Source organism: Cherax quadricarinatus, chromosome 98 (genome assembly GCF_038502225.1).
Source record: "Cherax quadricarinatus isolate ZL_2023a chromosome 98, ASM3850222v1, whole genome shotgun sequence".
NCBI lineage: Eukaryota > Metazoa > Arthropoda > Malacostraca > Decapoda > Parastacidae > Cherax > Cherax quadricarinatus.
In genome coordinates this window covers 10,015,687-10,041,685 of record NC_091389.1, presented here as the reverse complement: position 1 = coordinate 10,041,685, position 25,999 = coordinate 10,015,687, and the positions used below count along the sequence as shown (strand labels likewise).

The 25,999-nt window shown below is 41.3% G+C and overlaps 1 protein-coding gene across 3 annotated transcripts; it reads left to right on the top strand.

The window, feature by feature from the left end:
• Positions 1–1,337: 1,337 nt before the first annotated feature.
• Positions 1,338–25,999, top strand: LOC128702472 (uncharacterized). Of its 3 annotated transcripts, XR_011394771.1 has the most exons (6): positions 1,338–1,385; positions 3,499–3,628; positions 8,715–9,568; positions 14,382–14,523; positions 19,251–19,628; positions 23,172–25,999. XR_011394771.1 is itself a non-coding variant. In XM_070105384.1 (5 exons), exons 3-5 carry the CDS (start codon positions 8,746–8,748, stop codon positions 19,450–19,452), a joined length of 1,167 nt encoding a protein of 388 aa, XP_069961485.1. In that variant the 5' UTR covers positions 1,338–1,385; positions 3,499–3,628; positions 8,715–8,745; the 3' UTR covers positions 19,453–21,313. The 3 variants fall into 3 exon arrangements, 2 of the variants coding, with proteins under 2 accessions (XP_069961485.1, XP_069961484.1); XM_070105384.1 differs by lacking the exon at positions 23,172–25,999 and having other exon boundaries at positions 19,251–21,313; XM_070105383.1 differs by lacking the exons at positions 19,251–19,628; positions 23,172–25,999 and having other exon boundaries at positions 8,715–10,276.

The window sequence follows — 25,999 nt, the reverse complement described above, 5'->3', positions numbered from 1 at the left end:
TGATGATAACTAACTAAATATTGATGATAATAACTAAATATTGATGATAACTAACTAAATATTGATGATAACTAACTAAATATTGATGATAACTAAATATTGATGATAACTAAATATTGATGATAACTAACTAAATATTGATGATACCTAACTAAATATTGATGATAACTAACTAAATATTGATGATAACTAACTAAATATTGATGATACCTAACTAAATATTGATGATAACTAACTAAATATTGATGATACCTAACTAAATATTGATGATAACTAAATATTGATAATAACTAACTAAATATTGATGATACCTAACTAAATATTGATGATAACTAACTAAATATTGATGATAACTAAATATTGATGATAACTAACTAAATATTGATGATACCTAACTAAATATTGATGATAACTAACTAAATATTGATGATAACTAAATATTGATGATAACTAACTAAATATTGATGATACCTAACTAAATATTGATGATAACTAACTAAATATTGATGATAACTAACTAAATATTGATGATAATAACTAAATATTGATGATAACTAACTAAATATTGATGATAATAACTAAATATTGATGATAACTAACTAAATATTGATGATAATAACTAAATATTGATAATAACTACCTAAATATTGACAATAACTACCTAAATATTGATAATAACTAAATATTGATGATAACTAACTGAATATTGATGATAAATATTGACAATAACTACCTAAATATTGACAATAACTACCTAAATATTGATAATAACTTCCTAAATATTGACAATAACTACCTAAATATTAACAATAACTACCTAAATATTGATAATAACTACCTAAATATTAACAATAACTACCTAAATATTGACAATAACTACCTAAATATTAACAATAACTACCTAAATATTGATAATAACTACCTAAATATTAACAATAACTACCTAAATATTGACAATAACTACCTAAATATTGACAATAACTACCTAAATATTGATAATAACTACCTAAATATTGACAATAACTACCTAAATATTGACAATAACTACCTAAATATTGACAATAACTACCTAAATATTGATAATAACTTCCTAAATATTGACAATAACTACCTAAATATTGACAATAACTACCTAAATATTGACAATAACTACCTAAATATTGACAATAACTACCTAAATATTGATAATAACTCCCTAAATATTGATAATAACTACCTAAATATTGACAATAACTACCTAAATATTGACAATAACTACCTAAATATTGACAATAACTACCTAAATATTGATAACTCCCTAAATATTTATACTAACTTCCTAAATAAGGCAGGAGAGAGTGAGTCGTCACTCGCCCTTAAAAACCCCAACAACAACAAATTTCGAAGTAACTCTCATATTTTGCAAATTTTACCCTATTTATGGCGCATTTTAGGACGTCATCTTATTTCAGGGTGTATATAAGGGTGTCCTCTCACCCAAGTGTGTCCTCTCTAGGGTGTCCTCTCGCCCTAGGGTGTCCTCTCTAGGGTGTCCTCGCCCTAGGGTGTCCTCACTCAGGTGTCCTCGCCCTAGGGTGTCCTCTCGCCCTAGGGTGTCCTCTCGCCCTAGGGTGTCCTCTCACCCTAGGGTGTCCTCTCACCCTAGGGTGTCCTCTCGCCCTAGGGTGTCCTCTCACTCGGGTGCCCTCTCGCCCTAGTGTCCTCTCACCCTAGGGTATCCTCTCACTCGGGTGTCCTCTCACCCTAGTGTCCTCTCACCCTAGGGTGCCCTCTCGCCCTAGTGTCCTCTCTAGGGTGTCCTCTCACCCTAGGGTGTCCTCTCGCCCTAGGGTGTCCTCACTCGGGTGTCCTCTCTAGGGTGTCCTCTCACCCTAGGGTATCCTCTCACCCTAGGGTGTCCTCTCTAGGGTGTCCTCTCACCCTAGGGTGTCCTCTCACCCTAGTGTTCTCTCACCCTAGGGTGTCCTCTCACTCGGGTGTCCTCTCACCCTAGTGTCCTCTCACCCTAGGGTGTCCTCTCACCCTAGGGTGTCCTCTCACCCTAGTGTCCTCTCACCCTAGGGTGTCCTCTCTAGGGTGTCCTCACCCTAGGGTGTCCTTTCGCCCTAGGGTGTCCTCTCGCCCTAGGGTGTCCTCTCGCCCTAGGGTGTCCTCTCACCCTAGGGTGTCCTCTCGCCCTAGGGTGTCCTCTCGCCCTAGGGTGTCCTCTCACCCTAGGGTGTCCTCTCACCCTTGGGTGTCTTACTGTGTAGGGGGACCCTTTTTAAAGGGGGATTTAGGGGGGAGATACTAGGGGGAGTCAGGGGTTGCTAAACTAGTGAAGGAGATACTGTAGATACTAAATGGGGAATACTAATTTTTAAATTATTATTATTATACTATGGGAGATATAGTTGTGTCAGGGGTTGCTAAACTAGTGAAGAAATTTGTAATTAAATGTAATTATGTAATTTTTAAATTATTATTATTATCTTCCATGAAAATATGTTGTGTAAATTACCTTATATTGTGTAAATTATCTTATTATTTATGTGTGTATATTACCTATGTGTGTATATTGACTTCCCATATGTGTATGTTACTGGTGTGTACATATATGTATTTTACCAGGTCACGAGGCCTGGTCTGAGACTGATCCATGGGGGCGTTGACCCCCAAAACTCTCTCCAGGTATCCACGGTTTTTATATCCACGGCAGATCCTTGGAACATATCCCCCACGGGTACGGGGCTCCTACTGTCTTGTATGGGTACAGACGCTCCTTGACTTACAACGGTGTGACTTACAATATTTCTACATTACGATGGTGCGGCAGCAATTACTTTGGAGATGAACCTTAAGATAATTACCCAACATGAAGGCTGTTAGTCTGTAACTTGTATTCATTTATTGACTTGTCATTGCTGGTATTTAGTTAGTTACAGTAATTATTTGTTAATGTACTTATTCAGTGGCAGTAGTTATTTGACTCACGAAGTCGTAATGACACAACTGCCAGCAAACCATACCACAGGTGGGGTTAGAAACCGCGAACAGAGAGTCGCAAAACTCTAGACCGATGCGTTAGCCATAGTAGTTATTTGTTTACTTGTTTAGCATATCATATTCATATTGGACATACAGTACAGTGGACCCCCGGTTTACGATATTATTTCATTCCAGAAGTATGTTCAGGTGCCAGTACTGAACGAATTTGTTCACATAAGGAATATTGTGAATTAGATTAGTCTATTTCAGACCCCCAAACATACACATACTAATGCACTTACATAAATACACTTACATAATTGGTTGCATTGGGAGCTGATCATAAACCGGGGGTCCACTGTAATTTCAACTTACGATATTAACAACTTATGATATTTTCAGCTTACAATATTAACAACCTGTGATGGGGTCATGGGAAGGCAACCCCATTGCAAGTGGAGCACCATAGTCATGAATTACATTCCTATAACACCATAGAAATATTTTTATCTGTGATTTCTAACATTCCAGAGTGCAGCGAGAGAGAAGATTTAACCCAGACGGGGGGATTGTCTTCCATTTCAAGTCTTGTAGGAAGCCGTGTAGGGCCGGCAAGATCTGGAAAATATGCCTCTTGCTTGTCTCTCTCAGGATTAATAAGGTAACTGCAATAAGGGACAGGGGGAAGGAGGTAAAGGAGGTTTTTGTGAGTGAGGGGCTTGGACTTCCAGCAAGCGTGTGTGTGTGTGTGTACTCACCTATTTGTACTCACCTATTTGTGGCCCCGCCTCTTCACTGAATGCTACTAGGTCCTCTCTCTCCCTGCCTCATGAGCTTTATCATACCTCGCCTTAAAACTATGTATGGTTCCCGCCTCCACTACTTCACTTTCTAGGCTATTCCACGGCCTGACCACTCTATGACTGAAGAAATACTTTCTAACATCCCTTTGATTCATCTGAGTCTTCAACTTCCAATTGTGACCTCTTGTGTCTGTGTCCCATCTCTGGAACATCCCATCTTTGTCCACCTTGTCTATTCCGCGCAGTATTTTATATGTCGTTATCATGTCTCCCCTGACCCTCCTGTCCTCCAGTGTCGTCAGGCCGATTTCCCTCAACCTTTCTTCGTAGGACAATCCCCGTAGCTCTGGGACTAGTCTTGTTGCAAACCTTTGCACCTTCTCTAATTTCTTGACGTGCTTGACTAGGTGTGGGTTCCAAACTGGTGCTGCGTACTCCAGTATGGGCCTGACGTAAATGGTATACAGAGTCTTAAACGAATCCTTGCTGAGGTATCGGAACGCTATCCGTAGGTTTGCCAGGCACCCGTATGCTCCAGCAGTTATCTGATTGATGTGCACCTCAGGAGATATGCTCGGTGTGTGTGTGTGTGTGTGTGTGTGTGTGTGTTAGGATTGAGTGGAGGCAGCCCATCAGGGGAGGTTCCTTGATGCTGGTGAGGGGCTTTTGATCTAGGGAATTGGATCTGTGCTCCAGTTTCCTGAATTAAGCCTGAATACCTTCCACATCCCCCCACAGGCACTGTATAATCCTATGGGTTTAGCCCTTCCCCATGCTCATAATACTAACAATGAGTGGAGGCAAATGGTTTTTATGACTTGATGTGCTGTTGGAGTGCAAGTAAGGTAACATGAAGGGATCCAGGGAAACCGGTTAGTCAGACTTGAGTCCTGGAGGTGGGAAGTACAGTACCTGGACTCTGAAGGTGTGGGGATATATTACAGCCCGGTGGCCTGGTGCCCAAAGCTCCCGCTTCACACACGGAGGGCCCGGGTTCGATTCCCGGCGGGTGGAAACATTTCGACACGTTTCCTTACACCTGTTGTCCTGTTCACCTAGCAGCAAATAGGTACCTGGGTGTTAGTCGACTGGTGTGGGTCGCATCCTGGGGGACGCACTGACTTTCTTGGGTTATCCTGGGTGGCTAACCCCCCGGGTTTAAAAATCCGAACGAAATCTTATCTTATCTTATCTTAACTATAGTGTAGGTACGCCTCTGGCAAGACAGTGATGGAGTGAGTGATGATGAAAGTGTTTCTTCTTCATCGGGTCACCCTGCCTTGGTGGGAAACAGCCGATGTGTTAATAAAAACCATCAATAAAGTCACTGACTTTATTTTTATTGGGGTTTGGCAACTGATTCACACCCACCTCAGGAGACATTATTATAGGGGGAAGTGCTGAACCCGTAGGGGCCACAAAGCACCTAGGGACATGGGAAGTAATCAGGGTTGATCCAAGGAAGGGGAATATTAGGTCCAGTTCTCCACTGTAAACCAACACTGGCGTTCTTGACAAATTAAACATCACCGACCCTCACAGTGCCCTAGAGCAATAAGTTTGATCCCATGGGAAAGGAGGCCTCCACTCCCTTGGATCAAGAGACCCTCACCAGCATGCCTTCCCAAATTCCTCCACCAACCTTTGCAACTTCTCTTCAGAATCTCCCAAGAGATCCATCCGTCATTATCACAGAACAAGTGTGACAACTTTCACTCTTGTATAAGATTCATTATCTTCTAATTCACACAGGCTTAAAAACTTAATAATAATAATCATAATTAATAATAATAATGATAATATTGGCAGACGATGAACCATCCCCCCAATGAAAAGCAGGGGTGTCACTAGCACGTTAAGAGACCATACAATAAGTGTCAGGGGCCCGAGACTGTTCAACTGCCTCCCAGCACACATAAGGGGGATTACCAACAGACCCCTGGCAGTCTTCAAGCTGGCACTGGACAAGCACCTAAAGTCAGTTCCTGATCAGCCGGGCTGTGGCTCGTACGTTGGTTTGCGTGCAGCCAGCAGCAACAGCCTGGTTGATCAGGCGCTGATCCACCAGGAGGCCTGGTCACAGACCGGGCCGCAGGGGCGTTGACCCCCGAAACTCTCTCCAGGTAAACTCCAGGTAAACAATATTTGTACAGTGACGGGTGACATTTAGTTATACGTCCAGAAAGCCCATAGTTATTTAGAGTATTTTCTTGATGGGAGAGAAAGCAATACGAAGTGTTTCCTTAGATGATGTTTGAAGTCTCACCCTACATTTGAAGTCTCACCCTACATTTGAAGTCTCACCCTACATTTGAAGTCTCACCCTAAATTTGAAGTCTCACCCTAAATTTGAAGTCTCACCCTACATTTGAAGTCTCACCCTACATTTGAAGTCTCACCCTACATTTGAAGTCTCACCCTACATTTGAAGTCTCACCCTACATTTGAAGTCTCACCCTAAATTTGAAGTCTCACCCTAAATTTGAAGTCTCACCCTAAATTTGAAGTCTCACCCTAAATTTGAAGTCTCACCCTAAATTTGAAGTCTCACCCTACATTTGAAGTCTCACCCTACATTTGAAGTCTCACCCTACACTGATACGCTTATGTTTAATAATAATCAGAGAGAGACAGGTTTACTTCTGCCTTGTCGCTTCCTAATTTTTTTGAGGTAGCAAGTGTGTTGAAAAAATAAACACATCGGTTGTTTCTCACCCAGGCAGGATGACTGAAAGAAGAAAAAAACGCTTTCATCATTATTTGCTCCGTCACTGTTTTGCCAGAGGTATACCAACACTACAGTTCAAGAACCGCAACAATAACACCCCTCCTAAAGAGTGCAGGCACTGTACTTTCCACCTCCAGGACTCAAGTCCAGCTAACCAGTTTCCCTGAATGCCTTCATGTTACCTTACACTCCAACAGTACATCAAGTCATAAAAACCATTTGTCTCCACTCGCTCCTATCTAACACTCACACGTGCTTGCTGGAAGTCCAAGCCCCTCGCACACAAAACCTCCTTTACCAACCCCTATCCCTGCCTTCCTTCTGCTATAGATTTATATGCCTTCCATGTCATTGTATTTTGTTAGATCATCTCTAAATGTCTGGACCACCTCAACAAACCTTTCTCAACCCTCTAGATAATACCTTTAGAAACCCTGCACCTCCTTCTAATGGAAATATAAACACATAAGCAGTATAATGTGATCCTTTATTGCCAATAAAGGATCACATTATGTTAGGGGTGTTAATGTTGCAGTTTAAAAACTGTTGTGTAAAGCACCCTTCTGGCAAGACAGTGATGGAGTGAATGATGGTGAAAGCTTTTCTTTTTCGGGCCACCCTGCCTTGGTGGGAATCGGTCAGTGTGTTAATTAATAAATAATAATAAATTACACTGTTTATGTGTTTATATTTCCACTGTGTCGGTATTTTATACCATTTATTTCCACCTTCTAATATCCAAACTACAGACTCTCTGCATTATATTCACACCACACATTGCCCTCAGACATGACATCTCCACTGCCTCCAGCCTCCTCCACTCCACTGCCTCCAGCTTCCTCCACCCCACTGGCTCCAGCTTCCTCCACTCCACTGCCTCCTGCTTCCTCCACTCCACTGCCTCCAACCTCCTCCACTCCACTGCCTCCAACCTCCTCCACCCCACTGCCTCCAGCCTCCTCCACCCCACTGCCTCCAACCTCCTCCACCCCACTGCCTTCAACCTCCTCCACTCCACTGCCTCCAGCCTCCTCCACCCCACTGCCTCCAACCTCCTCCACTCCACTGCCTTCAACCTCCTCCACTCCACTGCCTCCAGCCTCCTCCACCCCACTGCCTCCAACCTCCTCCACTCCACTGCCTTCAACCTCCTCCACTCCACTGCCTCCAGCCTCCTCCACTCCACTGCCTCCAGCCTCCTCCACTCCACTGCCTCCAGCTTCCTCCACCCCACTGCCTCCAACCTCCTCCACTCCACTGCCTCCAACCTCCTCCACTCCACTGCCTCCAACCTCCTCCACTCCACTGCCTCCAACCTCCTCCACTCCACTGCCTCCAACCTCCTCCACTCCACTGCCTTCAGCTTCCTCCACTCCACTGCCTCCAGCCTCCTCCTCCACCACTGCCTCCAGCCTCCTCCACCACTACCTCCAGCCTCCTCCACCACTACCTCCAGCCTCCTCCACCACTACCTCCAGCCTCCTCCACCACTACCTCCAGCCTCCTCCACCACTACCTCTGGCCTCCTCTACCACTGCCTCCAGCCTTCTCCTTGTTACAACATTCACCACCCATGCTTCACACCCATATAAGAGCCTTGGTATAACTATACTCTCATACATTCCCATCTTTGCTCCCATGGATAAAGCTCTGTATCTCCACAGACTCCTCAGTGCATCACTCACCTTTTTCCCCTCATTACTTCTATGATTCACATAGTCTTTCGTAGATCCATCTGCTGATAAGCATGTTAAAAAAATGACAAAATATCGTAGATGCTCTACGTTAATGTGATATTTCTTCACTTTTGGAAATTCCCTCTCCCCCCCTTTTTTTTTTAAATAAACTTTTATGTGTGTATGATACTTTTTTCAGTATATTTGCTGTAAAGTATTTTTTTCAGTAATTTTCCTACTGTACTGGTATTTTAAAAAAGGTTATCAGAGTATTTTGTCATGTGATTTTATTTTTTTGTGTAAAATTATTAAAAAATTTTGCCATTTAAATTTTTCTTCATAGGACGTGAGAAAATTTGCAGTTAGGACATTCACCAAAGTAACAAAATACGATGAATGTTTTGGTGAAAGTCAGTCACCATTGTGACCGATTGTATTTTATGACTTTAATAAATGGACTCGGAAATTGTAAGTTTTTTCACCTGCTATGAAGTAGTATTCTTTAAGGTCTTTTAGTATTAATTTCAATACATTTTGCAGGAAGAGTTGTGCAGAGAGGAACTTGTGAAGTATGAAGGTACTTGCGTTACAGAAGCTGTCGTGGGATGTCGTCATTGAGTGGTTGCACTCGTTCCAGCTGGAAGACAAGGCTAAGGTCCTCGCAGTGTATCAGTACCTGTTGCCAGCTGCCCCACTCTTGGCAAAGTTGGCCGCTTCCTGCCAGTACTACGATAACCCTCACCTCACCCAGCTCTTTCTACCGATCCTAGTACTCAAGGGGAAAATCCACGTCACTACTTACAACATTAAACAGGTTCTGAGCTACTGGGAGGATTCCCTACATAACAGTGGTGTGTCTCATATTACTCACCTCAAGGTGGAAGATATTACCAGTCAACAGTACTTATCATTCCTGCCTTTATTGGGGCACTTAACCAACCTACAAGTGTTGGTTATTGGATCTTTTGTGGGAGATGACCTCCTAGCTGTTTTAGGAATGAACTGTCACCATCTGGTGATTTTCGATGTCCGGGAGGAGGATATGGGAAATCTTATTACTGACGTGGGGCTGGCTTTTCTGGCTCACTGCAGGAAGCTGAGGCGGGTGTACTTCTCGGAATTTGCCGACGAATACGATTGCAGTGATGAACAGTTGAGGTTCACGGGAAAGGGAGTGTCCCTGTTGCTCTTGTTACCAGAGATAGAGCACATTCAGTGTTCTGAGTATATTCTGCGGGACGCTCTGCACTTCCTCTATCAAGCCACCTACAATAAGCAGACTATTGCTGTCCAACACTTGATGCTTGATCACGAAGAGGTTACTGTCAACACTCTGCAGACACTGCCAATTCTCTGCCCTAAGTTGGAAGTGCTGGCACTGCGCTCAGACCCAGGTAACGAAACAACCATTGGAAGGTCGCTTAAACTGCTCCCGCATTTGAAAATGCTCATCATGACAGTGGGAAGCGTGTGCAGGTTTCAAGATTTGATGTTCTCTAGCTATGGACCCCAGTTGACATTCCTGTACCTTACCAGTTACCTTCTAGAGAGTCAGGACTTGATAATTCTCAGCCAATCCTGTACTCAACTCAAAACGTTCGTTTTGAAGATGCACAGCTTTGGTTTTGATATATCCAATTCCAACAGTATAGATTCTTTATTCCCAACAGTTGAAAAGTTGGAACTCATGCAAAACATTTCTGTTCGGCTCTTCAAGATTTTAAACGCTAAAATGAAAAATTTGCAAGAGGTTCACTGCATGTGGGCTACAATATACAACTTGAATGAAGCCTTGGAGGTGGTAATTGAAGGTGGTGGCTGGAGAAACGTACAATTACTTGTGCTTCCAGTGTCTTGTGAAATCAAACTCCAGACTGCACAGATGGTCGCCACTGCTCTTCCGAACCTCAAAAGTTTGGCCGTCAGTGTGCACCAGCCCGATGAACGCAAATTCTGGAACTTTGTCGAAAAGAATTTTCCCAACCTGGAACGCATCAACCTCTATCCCGTATTGCCGCCCAGCTCAACTGGAATATTCTCACAGGATCCCTGGAACTCATCTTGGGTTGATAATATCGGCAAGAGGAGCTGAAGGCGTTCTTGTATGTTCAGATTCAAAACTCATTTTATACATAATATACAATGTGTGATTTACATATTATAAAGTATTGCTAAGCACAAAGAACTCCATGGGGAATTTGGAACAGAATTCTTCCTTTGTAAGCCATGCGTGTTGTAAGAGGCGACTAAAATGGCAGGAGCAATGGGCTAGAAATCCCTTCTCCTGTATACATTACTAAATTTAAAGAGAGAAACTTTAGTTTTCCTTTTTGGGTCACCCTGCCTTGGTGGGATATGGCCAGTTTGTTACAAAAAAAAAAAAAAAAAAGCCACTAACATGGCTGAGCATTTCAGGTAGACTAATATTACTGCTTATACATTAAAACTAGACAGGTTATGGAGGAGCAAATTTTAATTTTTCATTATTGTACATTATTACCTTGTCTTCAATACTGTATACAGTACAGCTCCTCTATATAATGTGATTTTTTTGTAAATATAATATGTAAAAGGAGAAACTTTTGTTTTTCCTTTTGGGCCGCCCCGCCTCGGTGGGCCACCCCGCCTCGGTGGGCCACCCCGCCTCGGTGGGATACGGCCGGTGTGTTGAAAGAAAGGAAAGAATAATAATAATGATAATTTCATCACGATACAATGTTTGTATGGGGACGGGTGACATATAGTTGTACATACATAAAGCCCATACTTATTCACAGCATTTTGGGCAAACGTAAGCCTAACTTCAGACTACAATGACAATAACTAATTGCTTATATTTAAAAACATTAAGGGCTGATAAACAGTAAATTTAGAAGTTACAAGGAGAACAAACAAGCAGACAGTTATTATAGAATTATGGTTACAAGTAATGAGAATAAGAATGTATTGTTCCTCACTTGTTTGTGATTGAGACAATTGTTTAGCATATTTAATACATTTAAAGTATTTAACCCGTAAACGGTCCAAACGTATATACAGTGGACCCCCGCTTTACGATCACCTCCTAATGCGACCAATTATGTAAGTGTATTTATGTAAGTACGTTTGTATGTGTATGTTTGGGGGTCTGAAATGGACTAATCTACTTCACAATATTCCTTATGGGAACAAATTCGTTCAGTACTGGCACCTGAACATACTTCTGGAGTGAAAAAATATCGTAAACCGGGGGTCCACTTTATACGTTTTTTCAACATTTGAAAGTACAGTGGACCCCCGGTTAACGATATTTTTTCACTCCAGAAGTATGTTCAGGTGCCAGTACTGACCGAATTTGTTCCCATAAGAAATATTGTGAAGTAGATTAGTCCATTTCAGACCCCCAAACATACATGTACAAACGCACTTACATAAATACACTTACATAATTGGTCACATTCGGAGGTAATCGTTATGCGCGGGTCCACTGTATGTAAAAAAAAGTAGATTTTTTTTTTTTTACATTTGAAAACGTGTAAAAAACTTTGATCTCCGTTTTTTGTTGTATTTGAAAATATGTAAAAAAAACGTAGGTCTACTTTTGTAGCACTACACATGTGAACGTAGATCTGCTTGGACCGTTTACGGGTTAATTGTTTGTTAGGATATATTACGAAAATGAGGTGTTTTCTGCAGTAGTATTGAGGACACTGGCAGATACTGAGTCTCTGGAGATTTCTAGCAGAGAGTTCCAGATTTTTGGGTCCTTTATGCACATTGAGTTTTTACATATGTTAAGTCAGACACTGGGTAGGTCATAGAGATTTTTATTTCTAGTACAGTGGACCCCCGGTTTACGATATTTTTTCATTCCGAATTTGTTCCCATAAGGAATATTGTGAATTAGATTAGTCTATTTCAGACCCCCAAACATACACGTACAAGCGCACTTACATAAATACACTTACATAATTCGTCGCATTGGGAGGTGATCGTAAAGCGGGGGTCCACTGTACTATGTCTATGGGTTCTGTTGCAACTGTCAGGGAAGCACTTCAGGTCAGGATTAATATTAGAATTTATTGTTCTGTAAATGAAGGTTGCACGGTAGAAGAGTGAATGTTTGATATAGTAAGTAGATTTAGGTCTTTGAAGAGTGGGGGCGTGTGTTGTCTAGCAGTGGACTGTGTGATTACTCGTACTGTAGCGTCTTGTTGAGTTATTAATGGCTTAATTTGCTGTTGTAGATCTCCAGGTACATTCAGCATAGGTGAAGTAATGGTAGATCACTTGGCATGCTGCTCGTACCTGTATTTTTTGTACCTCTGTTTGTATGCTTAAATTACTAAATAAATAAATAGTATAGTGTAAGTAGTGCTGTTTGTGGTATATAATAATGTATGTTTGAAAGGATGTCAGCTGTTTTGGACACTTTTTTTGTTATGTGGTGGATATTGGTGTTGAATTTCAAGTTGTTGTCAAGGTGCAGAGCCAGAAATTTTTCCTGGTTATGTTTAGCAATAAGAGTACAGTGGACCCCCACTTTATGATCACCTCCCAATGCGACTAATTATGTAAGTGTATTTATGTAAGTGCATTTGTAAGTGTATGTTTGGGGGTCTGAAATGGACTAATCTGATTCACAATATTCCTTATGGGAACAAATTCGTTCAGTACTGGCACCTGAACGTACTTCTGGAATGAAATAATATCGTAAACCGGGGGTCCACTGTATTGTTAATCACAGTGTTTAGTTGGACATCACTTGCTGTGTTCACAAACATAATATAGAAGGTTTGTCACTGTTAAGTGTAAGTTTATTGGTAGTCATCCAGGCTGGTATTTTCATGAGCTCTTCATAAACAATGTTGTTGAGTGATGCTAGATTTGGGTGGGAGATGACGAAAGATGGGTCATCAGCAAATAGAATAGGTCTAAGGTGTGATACATTTGGAAGGTCATTGATGTATAAAAGGAGAAGCAGAGGGCCAAGGACGCTTTCCTGTGGAACGCCAATGTCCAAAGGTCTTGTTGAGGAGGTTGTGTCTTTAATAGAGACGTATTGCTGTCTATTATTAAGGTAAGACTTTATACACCTACCATCCGACTTACGACCGAGTTCGGTTCCGAGAAACCGGTCGTAAGTCGAAATGGTTGTAAGTCGAACTTTACTACTGAATATCAGCAAAACATTTTTGTAATGACTTTATTTTATTGTTTTATTTTGGTATTTCATGTTTTACTTTACTTTTTATGTTGTTAGTACTGTGTTTTATACTGTAAGGTTTAGGATAAACACTGTGTACAACACAAATACTGGTTTATTTCCCAGAAATTTGGCATAAAAAATACGGTCGTAAGTCGAGTGGTCGTAAATCAGATGGTAGGTGTATATGCAAGTGCATGGCCTCTGATACCATAATGATCAACTTTATAAAGTAGGATGCTGTGATCTGCTGTATCAAAATCTTTCCTTGGTTGACAAAGAGGCCTAGTCAATATTCATTATTTTCAAGAGCTATGTAAAGGAAGTCTATTATTTTTATGATTGCATCATTTGTGTTTTTGTTTGATCTGAAGCCGAACTGGCAGAAGTTGAGAATATTTTGTGATGTTATAAAGGAGTATATCTTGCGTATTAGTTTTTCAAATTTTTTAGATATCATTGGTAAGTTTGATATTGGCCTATAATTACTTACATCAGTTGGGTCTCCACCTTTGTGTGTTGGTGTAACTCTTGCCGTCTTGACTAATGTCAGCAAAGTGCTGGTTTCTAGTGATTTCTTAAAAAGTAATGTGGTGGTGGGTGAGAGGACATACCTGGAGTGTACCTGGAGGGTGTTTTGGGGGTCAACGCTTTCATGGCCCAGTCCATGACCAGGCTTTGTGGTGGATCAGGACCTGATCAATCAAGCTGTTATTGCTGGCTGCATGTAAACCAAAGTAGGAACCACAGCCCAGCTTGTCAGGTACCGACTTTAGGTGTCGAGCTCGTAACATAGATGTACATGAGCGACACTGGCGTCAATGATGTAGAGAGAAAGTGAAAGGGGTTAACCAGTGTGGGGTAGTAATAAGACCATTTTGCAGTTTTTTAAACGGAGTCCCACATTTCTGCTTTATGTATATGATGGCATTTTGCTTGTATGGGTTAGCCCTTGGCCCCTTGATGAGTTTGTGTATTCACTCATCTGTATTCACTCCATTAATACCGAAAATATATTTCAGATTGGAAACTGCTGGAGAACATGGTGACCTTTGTGTGTGACTCGTGTGGAGCATGTCTGAAGAAGAACCAAATGGATACTCGCTGGAATAGAAGATGCTTCAATAGAACCGTCTCACGTATGGACTGTGGCAAAACATTTAGGTTAGTAGTGTTAATTTTTTGCTCTATACACAAAATATGCTAATCATACATGGGATGTTTAATGTTTATTTTAATAATGTTAAACAAGTATTTTGTTTACAGCTTTTAATGTGGTGTAGCATCGCTAAGCTATCTTAAGTATGTATAAGTGCTGTATTTCGTGGCTTTTAAGATGCGGCTTATAAAATGTAGCTTATAAGACGTGGCTTATAAGACTTGTTTTAGTTTTAATGGCTCAGCATTGATCGTAACTTGGAGAGCTGCAACCCACGTCACACCCCAAACTTATAGCTCCCGTCACTGACCTTCAGTTTATAGGACGCAGGCTGGTTTTTGGAGACATTTTATAGAAAAAAAAAATATGTCTTATAAGCCGCAAAATACAGTAATTATTTTGGGTATACAGTGGACCCCCGGTTAACGATATTTTTTCATTCCAGAAGTATGCTCAGATGCCAGTACTGACCGAATTTGTTCCCATAAGGAATATTGTGACGTAGATTAGTCCATTTCAGACCCCCAAACATACACGTACAAATGCACTTACATAAATACACTTACATAATTGGTCGCATTGGGAGCTGATCGTTATGCGGGGGTCCACTGTATTGCCGAGTGACATTTTCATCTTATAGTAGTTAAAATGTTGTTGTTCAGTTTTACATTTTATGTTTATGATATATGATATATGATATATGATATATGATATATTGTATTGCATCTGTTTACAACTTTTAGATGCTAGGCAGCTAACAAGTGATCATAACTCATCCTACACCACAAGAATAGAGGTAATCCAAGCTATTATCTTAATTTCAAGATGCCTATAATATCCTTAAAATTTTGAAATAGAAATGAAACCTAGAATCAACATGTACGTGTATTGTTTTCTTGCGAGAATTTATACGCTATATAATACGTTTGTATATGCTTCATAGTGCTATGCTTTCCAGCCTTATTATGTTGGCCCTTTATTATAAATGCCATTATTCCATTGACTGGGTGTTTAGAAGGGTCAGTTGTCCAGAAAATTAGTACAGTATAAGCAGTAATCTGGTAAATGGTCAGCTCTTTAAATTTCCTGATACAGTGGACCCCCGGTTAACGAACTTTTTTCACTCCAGAAGTATGTTCAGGTGCCAGTACTGACCGAATTTGTTCCCATAAGGAATACAGTGGACCCCCGGTTAACGATATTTTTTCACTCCAGAAGTATGTTCAGGTGCCAGTACTGACCGAATTTGTTCCCTTAAGGAATATTGTGAAGTAGATTAGTCCATTTCAGACCCCCAAACATACACGTACAAACGCACTTACATAAATACACTTACATAATTGGTCGCATTTGGAGGTGATCGTTAAGCGGGGGTCCATTGTACTTTTAACCCATAAACGGTCCCAGCAGATCTACGTTCACATGTGTAGAGCTACAAAAGTAGATCTACGTTTTTTTTACATATTTTCAAATATAACAAAAAAAAAAGTAGATCAAAGTTTTTTTTACACATTTTCAAATGTAAAAAAACAAAAAAAAGATCTACTTTTTTACATACTTTCAAATGTTGAAAAAACGTATATATACGTTTGGACCGTTTACGGGTTAAATAACTGAGTCTTTTGTCTATGTCCATGTTAGTACATTGTACTTAGAAAGTGCAGATATCCAACATTATTTGTCAAACAAATCTTGTACTGTGTTTATTGTTTAGATACAGTGTTTATCTGTACTGCTGTGGTACCGCTACATGTATATTAGTAATGATAAGTACAATAATAATAATACAGTGGACCCCCGCATAACGATCAGCTCCCAATGCGACCAATTATGTAAGTGTATTTATGTAAGTGCGTTTGTACGTGTATGTTTGGGGGTCTGAAATGGACTAATCTACTTCACAATATTCCTTATGGGAACAAATTCGGTCAGTACTGGCACCTGAACATACTGCTGGAGTGAAAAAATATCGTTAACCGGGGGTCCACTGTATAATATCTTTATTTACTTCAAGTACATGTACAAGGTATACAGACCATAGTTGACATCAGTGACATACTGCTATATAGAAAGTACCTTGTTATGCTGAGTATTTCCTGCAAATCAGGTCCTTGTCTCAGGATGTGAACCACACCAGTTCACTAACACCCAGGATGTGACCCACACCAGTTCACTAACACCCAGGATGTGAACCACACTAGTTCACTAACACCCAGGATGTGAACCACACTAGTTCACTAACACCCAGGATGTGACCCACACCAGTTCACTAACACCCAGGATGTGAACCACACCAGTTCACTAACACCCAGGATGTGAACCACACCAGTTCACTAACACTCAGGATGTGACCCACACCAGTTCACTAACACTCAGGATTTGAACCACACCAGTTCACTAACACTCAGGATGTGACCCACACCAGTTCACTAACACCCAGGATGTGACCCACACCAGTTCACTAACACCCAGGATGTGAACCACACCAGTTCACTAACACCCAGGATGTGAACCACACCAGTTCACTAACACCCAGGATGTGAACCTCACCAGTTCACTAACACCCAGGATGTGAACCACACCAGTTCACTAACACCCAGGATGTGACCCACACCAGTTCACTAACACCCAGGATGTGACCCACACCAGTCCACTAACACCCAGGATGTGACCCACACCAGTTCACTAACACCCAGGATGTGAACCACACCAGTTCACTAACACCCAGGATGTGACCCACACCAGTTCACTAACACCCAGGATGTGACCCACACCAGTTCACTAACACCCAGGATGTGACCCACACCAGTCCACTAACACCCAGGATGTGACCCACACCAGTCCACTAACACCCAGCATGTGACCCACACCAGTCCACTAACACCCAGGATGTGACCCACACCAGTCCACTAACACCCAGGATGTGACCCACACCAGTTCACTAACACCCAGGATGTGAACCACACCAGTTCACTAACACCCAGGATGTGACCCACACCAGTTCACTAACACCCAGGATGTGACCCACACCAGTTCACTAACACCCAGGATGTGACCCACACCAGTCCACTAACACCCAGGATGTGACCCACACCAGTCCACTAACACCCAGCATGTGACCCACACCAGTCCACTAACACCCAGGATGTGACCCACACCAGTTCACTAACACCCAGGATGTGACCCACACCAGTTCACTAACACCCAGGATGTGACCCACACCAGTTCACTAACACCCAGGATGTGAACCACACCAGTTCACTAACACCCAGGATGTGACCCACACCAGTTCACTAACACCCAGGATGTGACCCACACCAGTTCACTAACACCCAGGATGTGACCCACACCAGTCCACTAACACCCAGGATGCCACCCACACCAGTTCACTAACACCCAGGTACTCATTTTACTGATGGGTTAACATAGACAACTGGTGTGAAGAAACATGCCCAGTGTTTCTACCCACGCTGAGAATCGAATGCAGACCCATGTGAAGCGAGAGGTTTAGTGACCAGCCCACAGGGCACCGTGGGGATGTGTTGTTATATGTTAAAAAAAAGGGAGACTGTATGATGGTAGTAACATATTTGTAAAGTGTGAAGCATAAGTGGAGGCCGGTGGTAGTGGAAATGTTATGTCTGAGTTCAGTGTGTAATGTGAATACAGTGGACCCCCGGTTTACGATATTATTTCATTCCAGAAGTATGTTCAGGTGCCATTACTGACCGAATTTGTTCCCATAAGGAATATTGTGAATTAGATTAGTCCATTTCAGACCCCCAAACATACACGTACAAACACACTTACATAAATACACTTACATAATTGGTCGCATTGGGAGGTGATCATAAAGTGGGGGTCCACTGTATTGTACTGAGAATAAATTAGGAGATTAGAAGACTTGTGGTAGTATACAAGGTATAATTCAAAGAGCATAGAAAGGGTTGTTAAGAAAGTTTGGTCATTTAAGATGATGTGTGAAGGGATTTAGGGAAACTGGTTGGCCAGAATAGAGTTTTGGGAGTGATTACAGAGCCTGTACTCTGAAAGATGGGTGGGAATGGTGATGTCTGCATATTTGTGGCAAAGCAGCTTTTGAGCGAACGATGGGCTCTGGTGGCCTGGTGGCTAAACCTCCCGCTTCACACACGGAGGGCCCGGGTTCGATTCCCAGCCAGGGTAGAAACATTGGGCATCTTTCTTTACACCGGTTGTCTATGTTCCCTATCAGTAAAATGGGTACCTGGGGCTTAGTGGGCTGGTGTGGGTCGCATCCTGGGACAAAATGACCTAATTTGTAGGAAATGCTCAGCATAATAAGTGACTTTCTATATAGTAGTATGTCATAGATGTCAGCCATGGTCTGTATACTTTATACATGTTTTTTTTTTTTTTCAACAAGTCGGCCGTCTCCCACCGAGGCAGGGTGACCCAAAAAAGAAAGAAAATCCCCAAAAAGAAAATGCTTTCATCATCATTAAACACTTTCACCACTCACACATTGTCACTGTTTTTGCAGAGGCGCTCAGAACACAACAGTTTAGAAGCATATACGTATAAAGATACACAACATTTACATGTACTTGTAGTAAATAAAGATACGTATTAATGTGTTTCCTGTTTTGACTCTTCCTATCTTGGTGGGAAATGACCGATGTTGTGAAAAAGAATTAGTCAGCAAATTTTTGCCACTGTCTTCATTTAAAATGTCATATATTTATGCCCATAGGGGACAGGAGTATGCAAGTCATTTGAAAGGTATAACTGAAGCTGAGAAATGTGGTGGGAGCCGGTATATGGCCAAAGAGATGAAGGACAAGAAGAAACAAGAAACCTGGATAGCAAAAGTCAGAGAGAAAGTGACCAAAACTCACAACATGGAGCCACATCTGAAGGAACTCCTCGACCACATCACTACCTTTAACCCTTAAACTGTCCAAACGTAGATCTACGTTTGCGCACGTAGCGCTCCGACATTAATTTTCTCCATAAGAAACAATGTAAAAAAAACATAGATCTACGTTTGGAGTGCTACGCGAGCAAACGTAGATCTACGTTTGGACAGTTTAAGGGTCAAAATATTCCTCACAAGAAGCCAGAATTCAGGGTAAGAAACGGACGAAAGTCTTTCCATTATAAACCCTGGACGGAGTATTCCTGAAGGGTGTTTCGGGGGTCAGCGCCCCAGTTGCCTGGTCCATGACCAGCCCTACAGTATTTCTATAGATAACTCCTAAACACTCATCAGCATGGTCAAAGTCCCACTTGTACAAGACAATATGTATGAGAAATGACTCACAAAATCATATAACACAATTGTAAACAAACCATGGTACAGGTGGGGGTTAGAATCCATGGCAAGTGAGTCATATAACTACAGGCCAGTGTGTAAGCAACTAGGCCAGCTGGCTATAGTAAGTTTCATCCAGCTAGGGAGGTTAGCATGGCCCACCACTGTAACCACAAATAAGGAATAAATTTATTGTGTATATACACTGTTAAATACATTTTGGTTTAGATTTACCATCTTTATACATGTAGTTTGAAAACAAAGAAAGATGGAGATGAATGGTACAAAATACAAACACAATGGAAAAGTAGACATAAATACAGTGGAACCCCGCTTTACGATCAGCTTCCAATGCGACCAATTATGTAAGTGTATTTATGTAAGTGCTTTTGTTCGTCTATTTTTGGGGGTCTGAAATGGACTAATCTAATTCACAATGTTCCTTATGGGAACAAATTCGTTTGGTAACGGCACCTGAACATACTTCTGGAATGAAATTATATCGTAAGGCGGGGGTCCACTGTACAGTCACAACCAGATCTGTTTAAAACTGACAGGTTGAAGATTGAGACACTTATGCAACATATGGGAATCTTTATTAAAGAAATGCTTTGCCACACAGTGGCTTCATCAGTCCAATACAAAGTAGAAAGGTGTAAGGAGTTTGAGGTAATCAATCCCTCAGCCTGGAGTCGAGTGATGGACTGAACACATCGACTCCAGGCTAAGGGACTGATTACTTCAAACTCCTCCTCTCCTTACATCTTTCTGCTTTGTATCAGACTGATGAAGCCACTGTGTGGTTTATCTGGAGTTTATCTGGAGAGAGTTCCGGGGGTCAACGCCCCCGCGGCCCGGTCTGTGACCAGGCCTCCTTAGGTCAGTGTCCCAGGATGCGACCCACACCAGTCGACTAACACCCAGGTACCCATTTTACTGATGGGGAACATAGACAACAGGTGGAAAGAAACACGTCCAATGTTTCTACTCTGGCTGGGAATCGAAACCAGGCCCTCACCGTGTGAAGCGAGAGCGTTAACCACCAGGCCACCAGAGCCTTTGGTGGTGAAACGTTTCTTCAATAAAGATTCCCATATGTTGCATAAGTGTCCCAATCTTCAACAAACAGATGTGTTTGTGACTTGACAAAGCCCACTGTGTGAGGCGGAACATTGTTAATAAAGACTCGCATTATACTGCATTTGTGTCTACGAAAAGAGATAAATAAGTAATGAAACACTGTAAGCCGTTTATACTAGGATAATGTGGCCAGTACTAATGGCTAAATACAGTGGACCCTCGCCTAACGAACGCATTGCATAACGTTAAATTCGCCTAACGATACATTTTAACGCTAACATTTTGCCTCGGCTAACGCTAAAAAACTCGCCTAACGATATTCGTTCTCAGGTACCAATTAATATCGTTAGGTGAGGGTCCACTGTATTGTAGTATTTAAAACTCCTTTATAGTGAAGACTGTCAAATGAAAGATAAAAATATTCTTGACATTTTTTAGTTAACATTGAATTATTTTTTCATCATCTAACATTAGAGCTTTGATTCACAAAATCATAATAACACTATTGTGAAGAGCTCACTGAATGAACAAGATTCAAACCCGTGGCAAGCTTGTCCTAAAATTGACAGGCCACCACTATAACGACTCCACTGTGCTGGCCTATTAAGGTTCATCCTAACATAAGATAAGATAAGAATTGATGAGGGAAAAAGGGTGAGTGGTGCACTTAGGAGTCTGTGGAGACAAAGAACTTTGTCCTTGGAGGCAAAGAGGGGAATGTATGAGAGTATAGTTTTACCAACGCTCTTATATGGGTGTGAAGCATGGGTGATGAATATTGCAGCGAGGAGAAGGCTGGAGGCAGTGGAGATGTCATGTCTGAGAGCAATGTGTGGTGTGAATATAATGCAGAGAATTCGTAGTTTGGAAGTTAGGAGGAGGTGCGGGATTACCAAAACTGTTGTCCAGAGGGCTGAGGAAGGGTTGTTGAGGTGGTTCGGACATGTAGAGAGAATGGAGCGAAACAGAATGACTTCAAGAGTGTATCAGTCTGTAGTGGAAGGAAAGCGGGGTAGGGGTCGGCCTAGGAAAGGTTGGAGAGAGGGGGTAAAGGAGGTTTTATGTGCGAGGGGCTTGGACTTCCAGCAGGTATGCGTGAGCGTGTTTGATAGGAGTGAATGGAGACAAATGGTTTTTAATACTTGACGTGCTGTTGGAGTGTGAGCAAAGTAACATTTATGAAGGGGTTCAGGGAAACCGGCAGGCCGGACTTGAGTCCTGGAGATGGGAAGTACAGTGCCTGCACTCTGAAGGAGGGGTGTTAATGTTGCAGTTTAAAAACTGTAGTGTAAAGCACCCTTCTGGCAAGACAGTGATGGAGTGAATGATGGTGAAAGTTTTTCTTTTTCGGGCCACCCTGCCTTGGTGGGAATCGGCCAGTGTGATAATAATAAAATAATAAGATTTCGTTCAGATTTTTAACCCTGGAGGGTTAGCCACCCAGGATAACCCAAGAAAGTCAGTGCGTCATCGAGGACTGTCTAACCTATTTCCATTGGGGTCCTTAATCTTGTCCCCCAGGATGCGACCCACACCAGTCGACTAACACCCAGGTACCTATTTGCTGCTAGGTGAACAGGACAACAGGTGTAAGGAAACGTGTCGAAATGTTTCCACCCGCCGGGAATCGAACCCGGGCCCTCCATGTGTGAAGCGGCAGCTTTAGCCACCGGGCCACCGGGCCACACTTAGGTCACTTGAGTGCTAATTTTAGGTCTAGCTCGCCATGGGTTAGAATCCTGTCCATTTCATTAGAACTTAATATTATTCTTTGGTTGAGCTACAGCTACAGGATATAAACTAGTGCACTCCCACTATCTTAAATTTAGTGAGATAAAAAATGCATTACTTTTGTGGATATAAAATTATATAACACCTATACAGTGGACCCCTGGTTTACGATCACCTCCCAATGTGACCAATTATGTAAGTGTATTTATGTAAGTGCGTTTTTACGTGTATGTTTGGGGGTCTGAAATGGACTAATCTAATTCACAATATTCCTTATGGGAACAAATTCGGTCAGTACTGGCACCTGAACATACTTCTGGAATGAAATAATATCGTAAACTGGGGGTCCACTGTATTAAGTTATTCTGCATGTGTATTTTGTTCATCATAATTTAATACGGAACTTCAATTTTTGTTTCACCTACCAGCTACAGTATAAAGGATTAATATTTTCCAAAGTATTTTTTATATAGATATACACCAGGACCCAGTTTTCTTTTCTGTGATAATACGTTTAATTTTGGTGTTCAAGAAGTTCCTGTTCAACAGCGCCAAGATCCATAGTGGCGTCCTTGTGGATAAAGCTTGGGAAGTATTCCAGTCTGTGAACAACACCTGGAGTTGGAATGCTAAGAACCAGGAAGCTGAGGAACCTTCTACAACTGCACCACAGAACAGCGATAACCCTGAACCCTGTACAGTGGATTGCAATGTTTAAGTTAGTTTAATATGTTTATTATGCACCCCATACCCATCCTGTGGGCGGTAGTCAAAAGATTACAGAGGTACATAATTGGTCCAGGGACTGGACTTCAGAGTTTTGATAGCTGAGCAAGTTACAGAGGTAATGAACTCACAATTTACAAAGGTAATGAACTCCAGGTAGGTCTGGTCACAATCATGACAAGTGGCAACAGCAAGATAAACAAGAGAGAGAAAAAGACAGAAAGGCAAAAAAAGCAGAAAAAAAAGAAAGGATAAATCTGTAGAGAGTACCGGAGAAGCAAGTAAACCACCTGAAAGGAAATCCGAGGAAGATGAAGTTATGGAAGAAGGAGAAGACAGAAAAAGAGAATTGCAAAGGTGTCAGCATCTCAAGATATTCAAAAAAAGATGAAAAATGAGGTTTCCAGCTCACTGGAGATCACATTCAAAATGGAGAAGATAAAAATTATAAATTAGAGAGTACAGTGGACCCCCGGTTAACGAACTTTTTTCATTCCAGCAGTATGTTCAGGTGCCAGTACTGACCGAATTTGTTCCCATAAGGAATATTGTGAAGTAGATTAGTCCATTTCAGACCCCCAAACATACACGTACAAACGCACTTACATAAATACACTTACATAATTGGTCGCATTTGGAGGTGATCGTAAACCGGGGGTCCACTGTATAGCAAAGCCTTCAGGTGTTTTCAAGTGGAAGTTGGCAATCTCGCAGGTATTGGAAGATGCCGCAGAAAAGGGCATGAAAATCACAAAATTGCAGAGGACAGTACCGTCTCTTTTATACAGCCAATAGTGACACAACTCGTGTGAAATTGGAAAATGAAGTAGCTGCTATACTGAAAAAAAAAATGGAAACAAGAAATGACAGATATATAGTTTGTAATGATTGAGGCACGCCGAGGACTGTGACTTAGAGCATTGTCTTGATGTTTTTATCATGAAATGTATAATATTACTCTGAATAAAACTATACAGTAGTCAATTTAAGGACTACCATCAAGGACGTTGCAGTCCTCCTGCAATAGATAATGGCTTTGCATTTTCAAATTAAACGAGTTAATGGTTTTGAGTGGTCAAATAATGGCTTCTATAAATTTACACAATTTATGAGGTTTTTTAAGATGAATTTATTTGCTTTCAAATATGGTAATGTATTTTTTGTAATAAACCTTAAAACTTTACAAGTTTCACAGTTAATGATTTCGGCAGCGTCACAACCACTCCTGGGTGAACGAGTATGTCCATATATACTGATAAGGTATATATAGGTTTTTGATCATATACATATCTGCTACATAAAGGATAAAGGGATGGCTACCCCCTCCCCTTCTCTGATAGTCTGGTCATGGACAAAATTTCCTAAATTTGAAAGCAAATTTTACAAGAATAAGAATTTCCTTTTAACACACTGGCCAACTTCTACCAAGGTACAGGAACCTGAAAATAAAGAAACACTATCACCATGTTTCACTCCATCACCATCTTGCCAGAGGGGCATCGACATCACAGTTCTGATGACCCTCCAGACTGCAATATCTCCAGCCTTCCTTCAGAGTGCAAGCACTGCTTCCCACCTCTAGCACTCAGGTCTAGCTAGCCGGTTTCCCTGAATCTCTTAATAAACTAATCCAAAAATTTGGAATGGAAAGTCGGTGACATTATGGCTTCATTCTGGACGATTGTCCAGATGCAAGTGAAAAAGAAATGGGAAGAGAGCAAATACAGTGGACCCCCGGTTAACGATATTTTTTCACTCCAGAAGTATGTTCAGGTGCCAGTACTGACCGAATTTGTTCCCATAAGGAATATTGTGAAGTAGATTAGTCCATTTCAGACCCCCAAACATACACGTACAAACGCACTTACATAAATACACTTACATAATTGGTCGCATTGGGAGGTGATCGTTATTCGGGGGTCCACTGTAATTCAGGTCTGGACAGAAAGATGAGGCAGTTAAGATAAGTAAAGTTACACGTTCTTAAGAAAAGAGCATTTTACTGTGTATTTTACTGGTAGTAGTAAGCATCTACAGAAACAAAATTGGAGCCAAAATTCAGAGATATGTTGTGTATAAGGTCCAATTCAACAAGACAGTATCTGTGAAGGCTTGGGAAGGATAATTAATTTTGGAAAAGGATCAGCTGTTGCATGACATTGGCCGTTAAAATGACAAATTTGTTCCAGCCATGGTATTGCAACTTGTCTTGATGCTAAGGTACATTTTCATTTTCATTTTAAGCTCATTTCTCTAATTTGTTATTCAGTTTAGATTATCTGCTAACAAAACCAAATCAGTTATAAAAATACAATGATACAAATATAGTGGACCCCGGTTTACGATCACCTCCGAATGCGACCAATTATGTAAGTGTATTTATGTAAGTGCGTTTGTACGTGTATGTTTGGGGGTCTGAAATGGACTAATCTAATTCACAATATTCCTTATGGGAACAAATTCGTTCAGTACTGGCACCTGAACATACTTCTGGAATGAAATAATATCGTAAACCGGGGCTCCACTGTAAATGGGTTAGTACATAACGGCATAAGTGATTACCTGTTTGAATAGATGATCTACCAAGTGAACTGTAAAATAAGGTACATTATTACATTATCACATCTACATTTTAGTGTACAATGTTTACT

Coding starts and splice junctions, on each gene's coding strand:
- LOC128702472 (XM_070105383.1), top strand. CDS start 8,746: ATGAAGGTACTTGCGTTACAGAAGCTGTCGTGGGATGTCGTCATTGAG.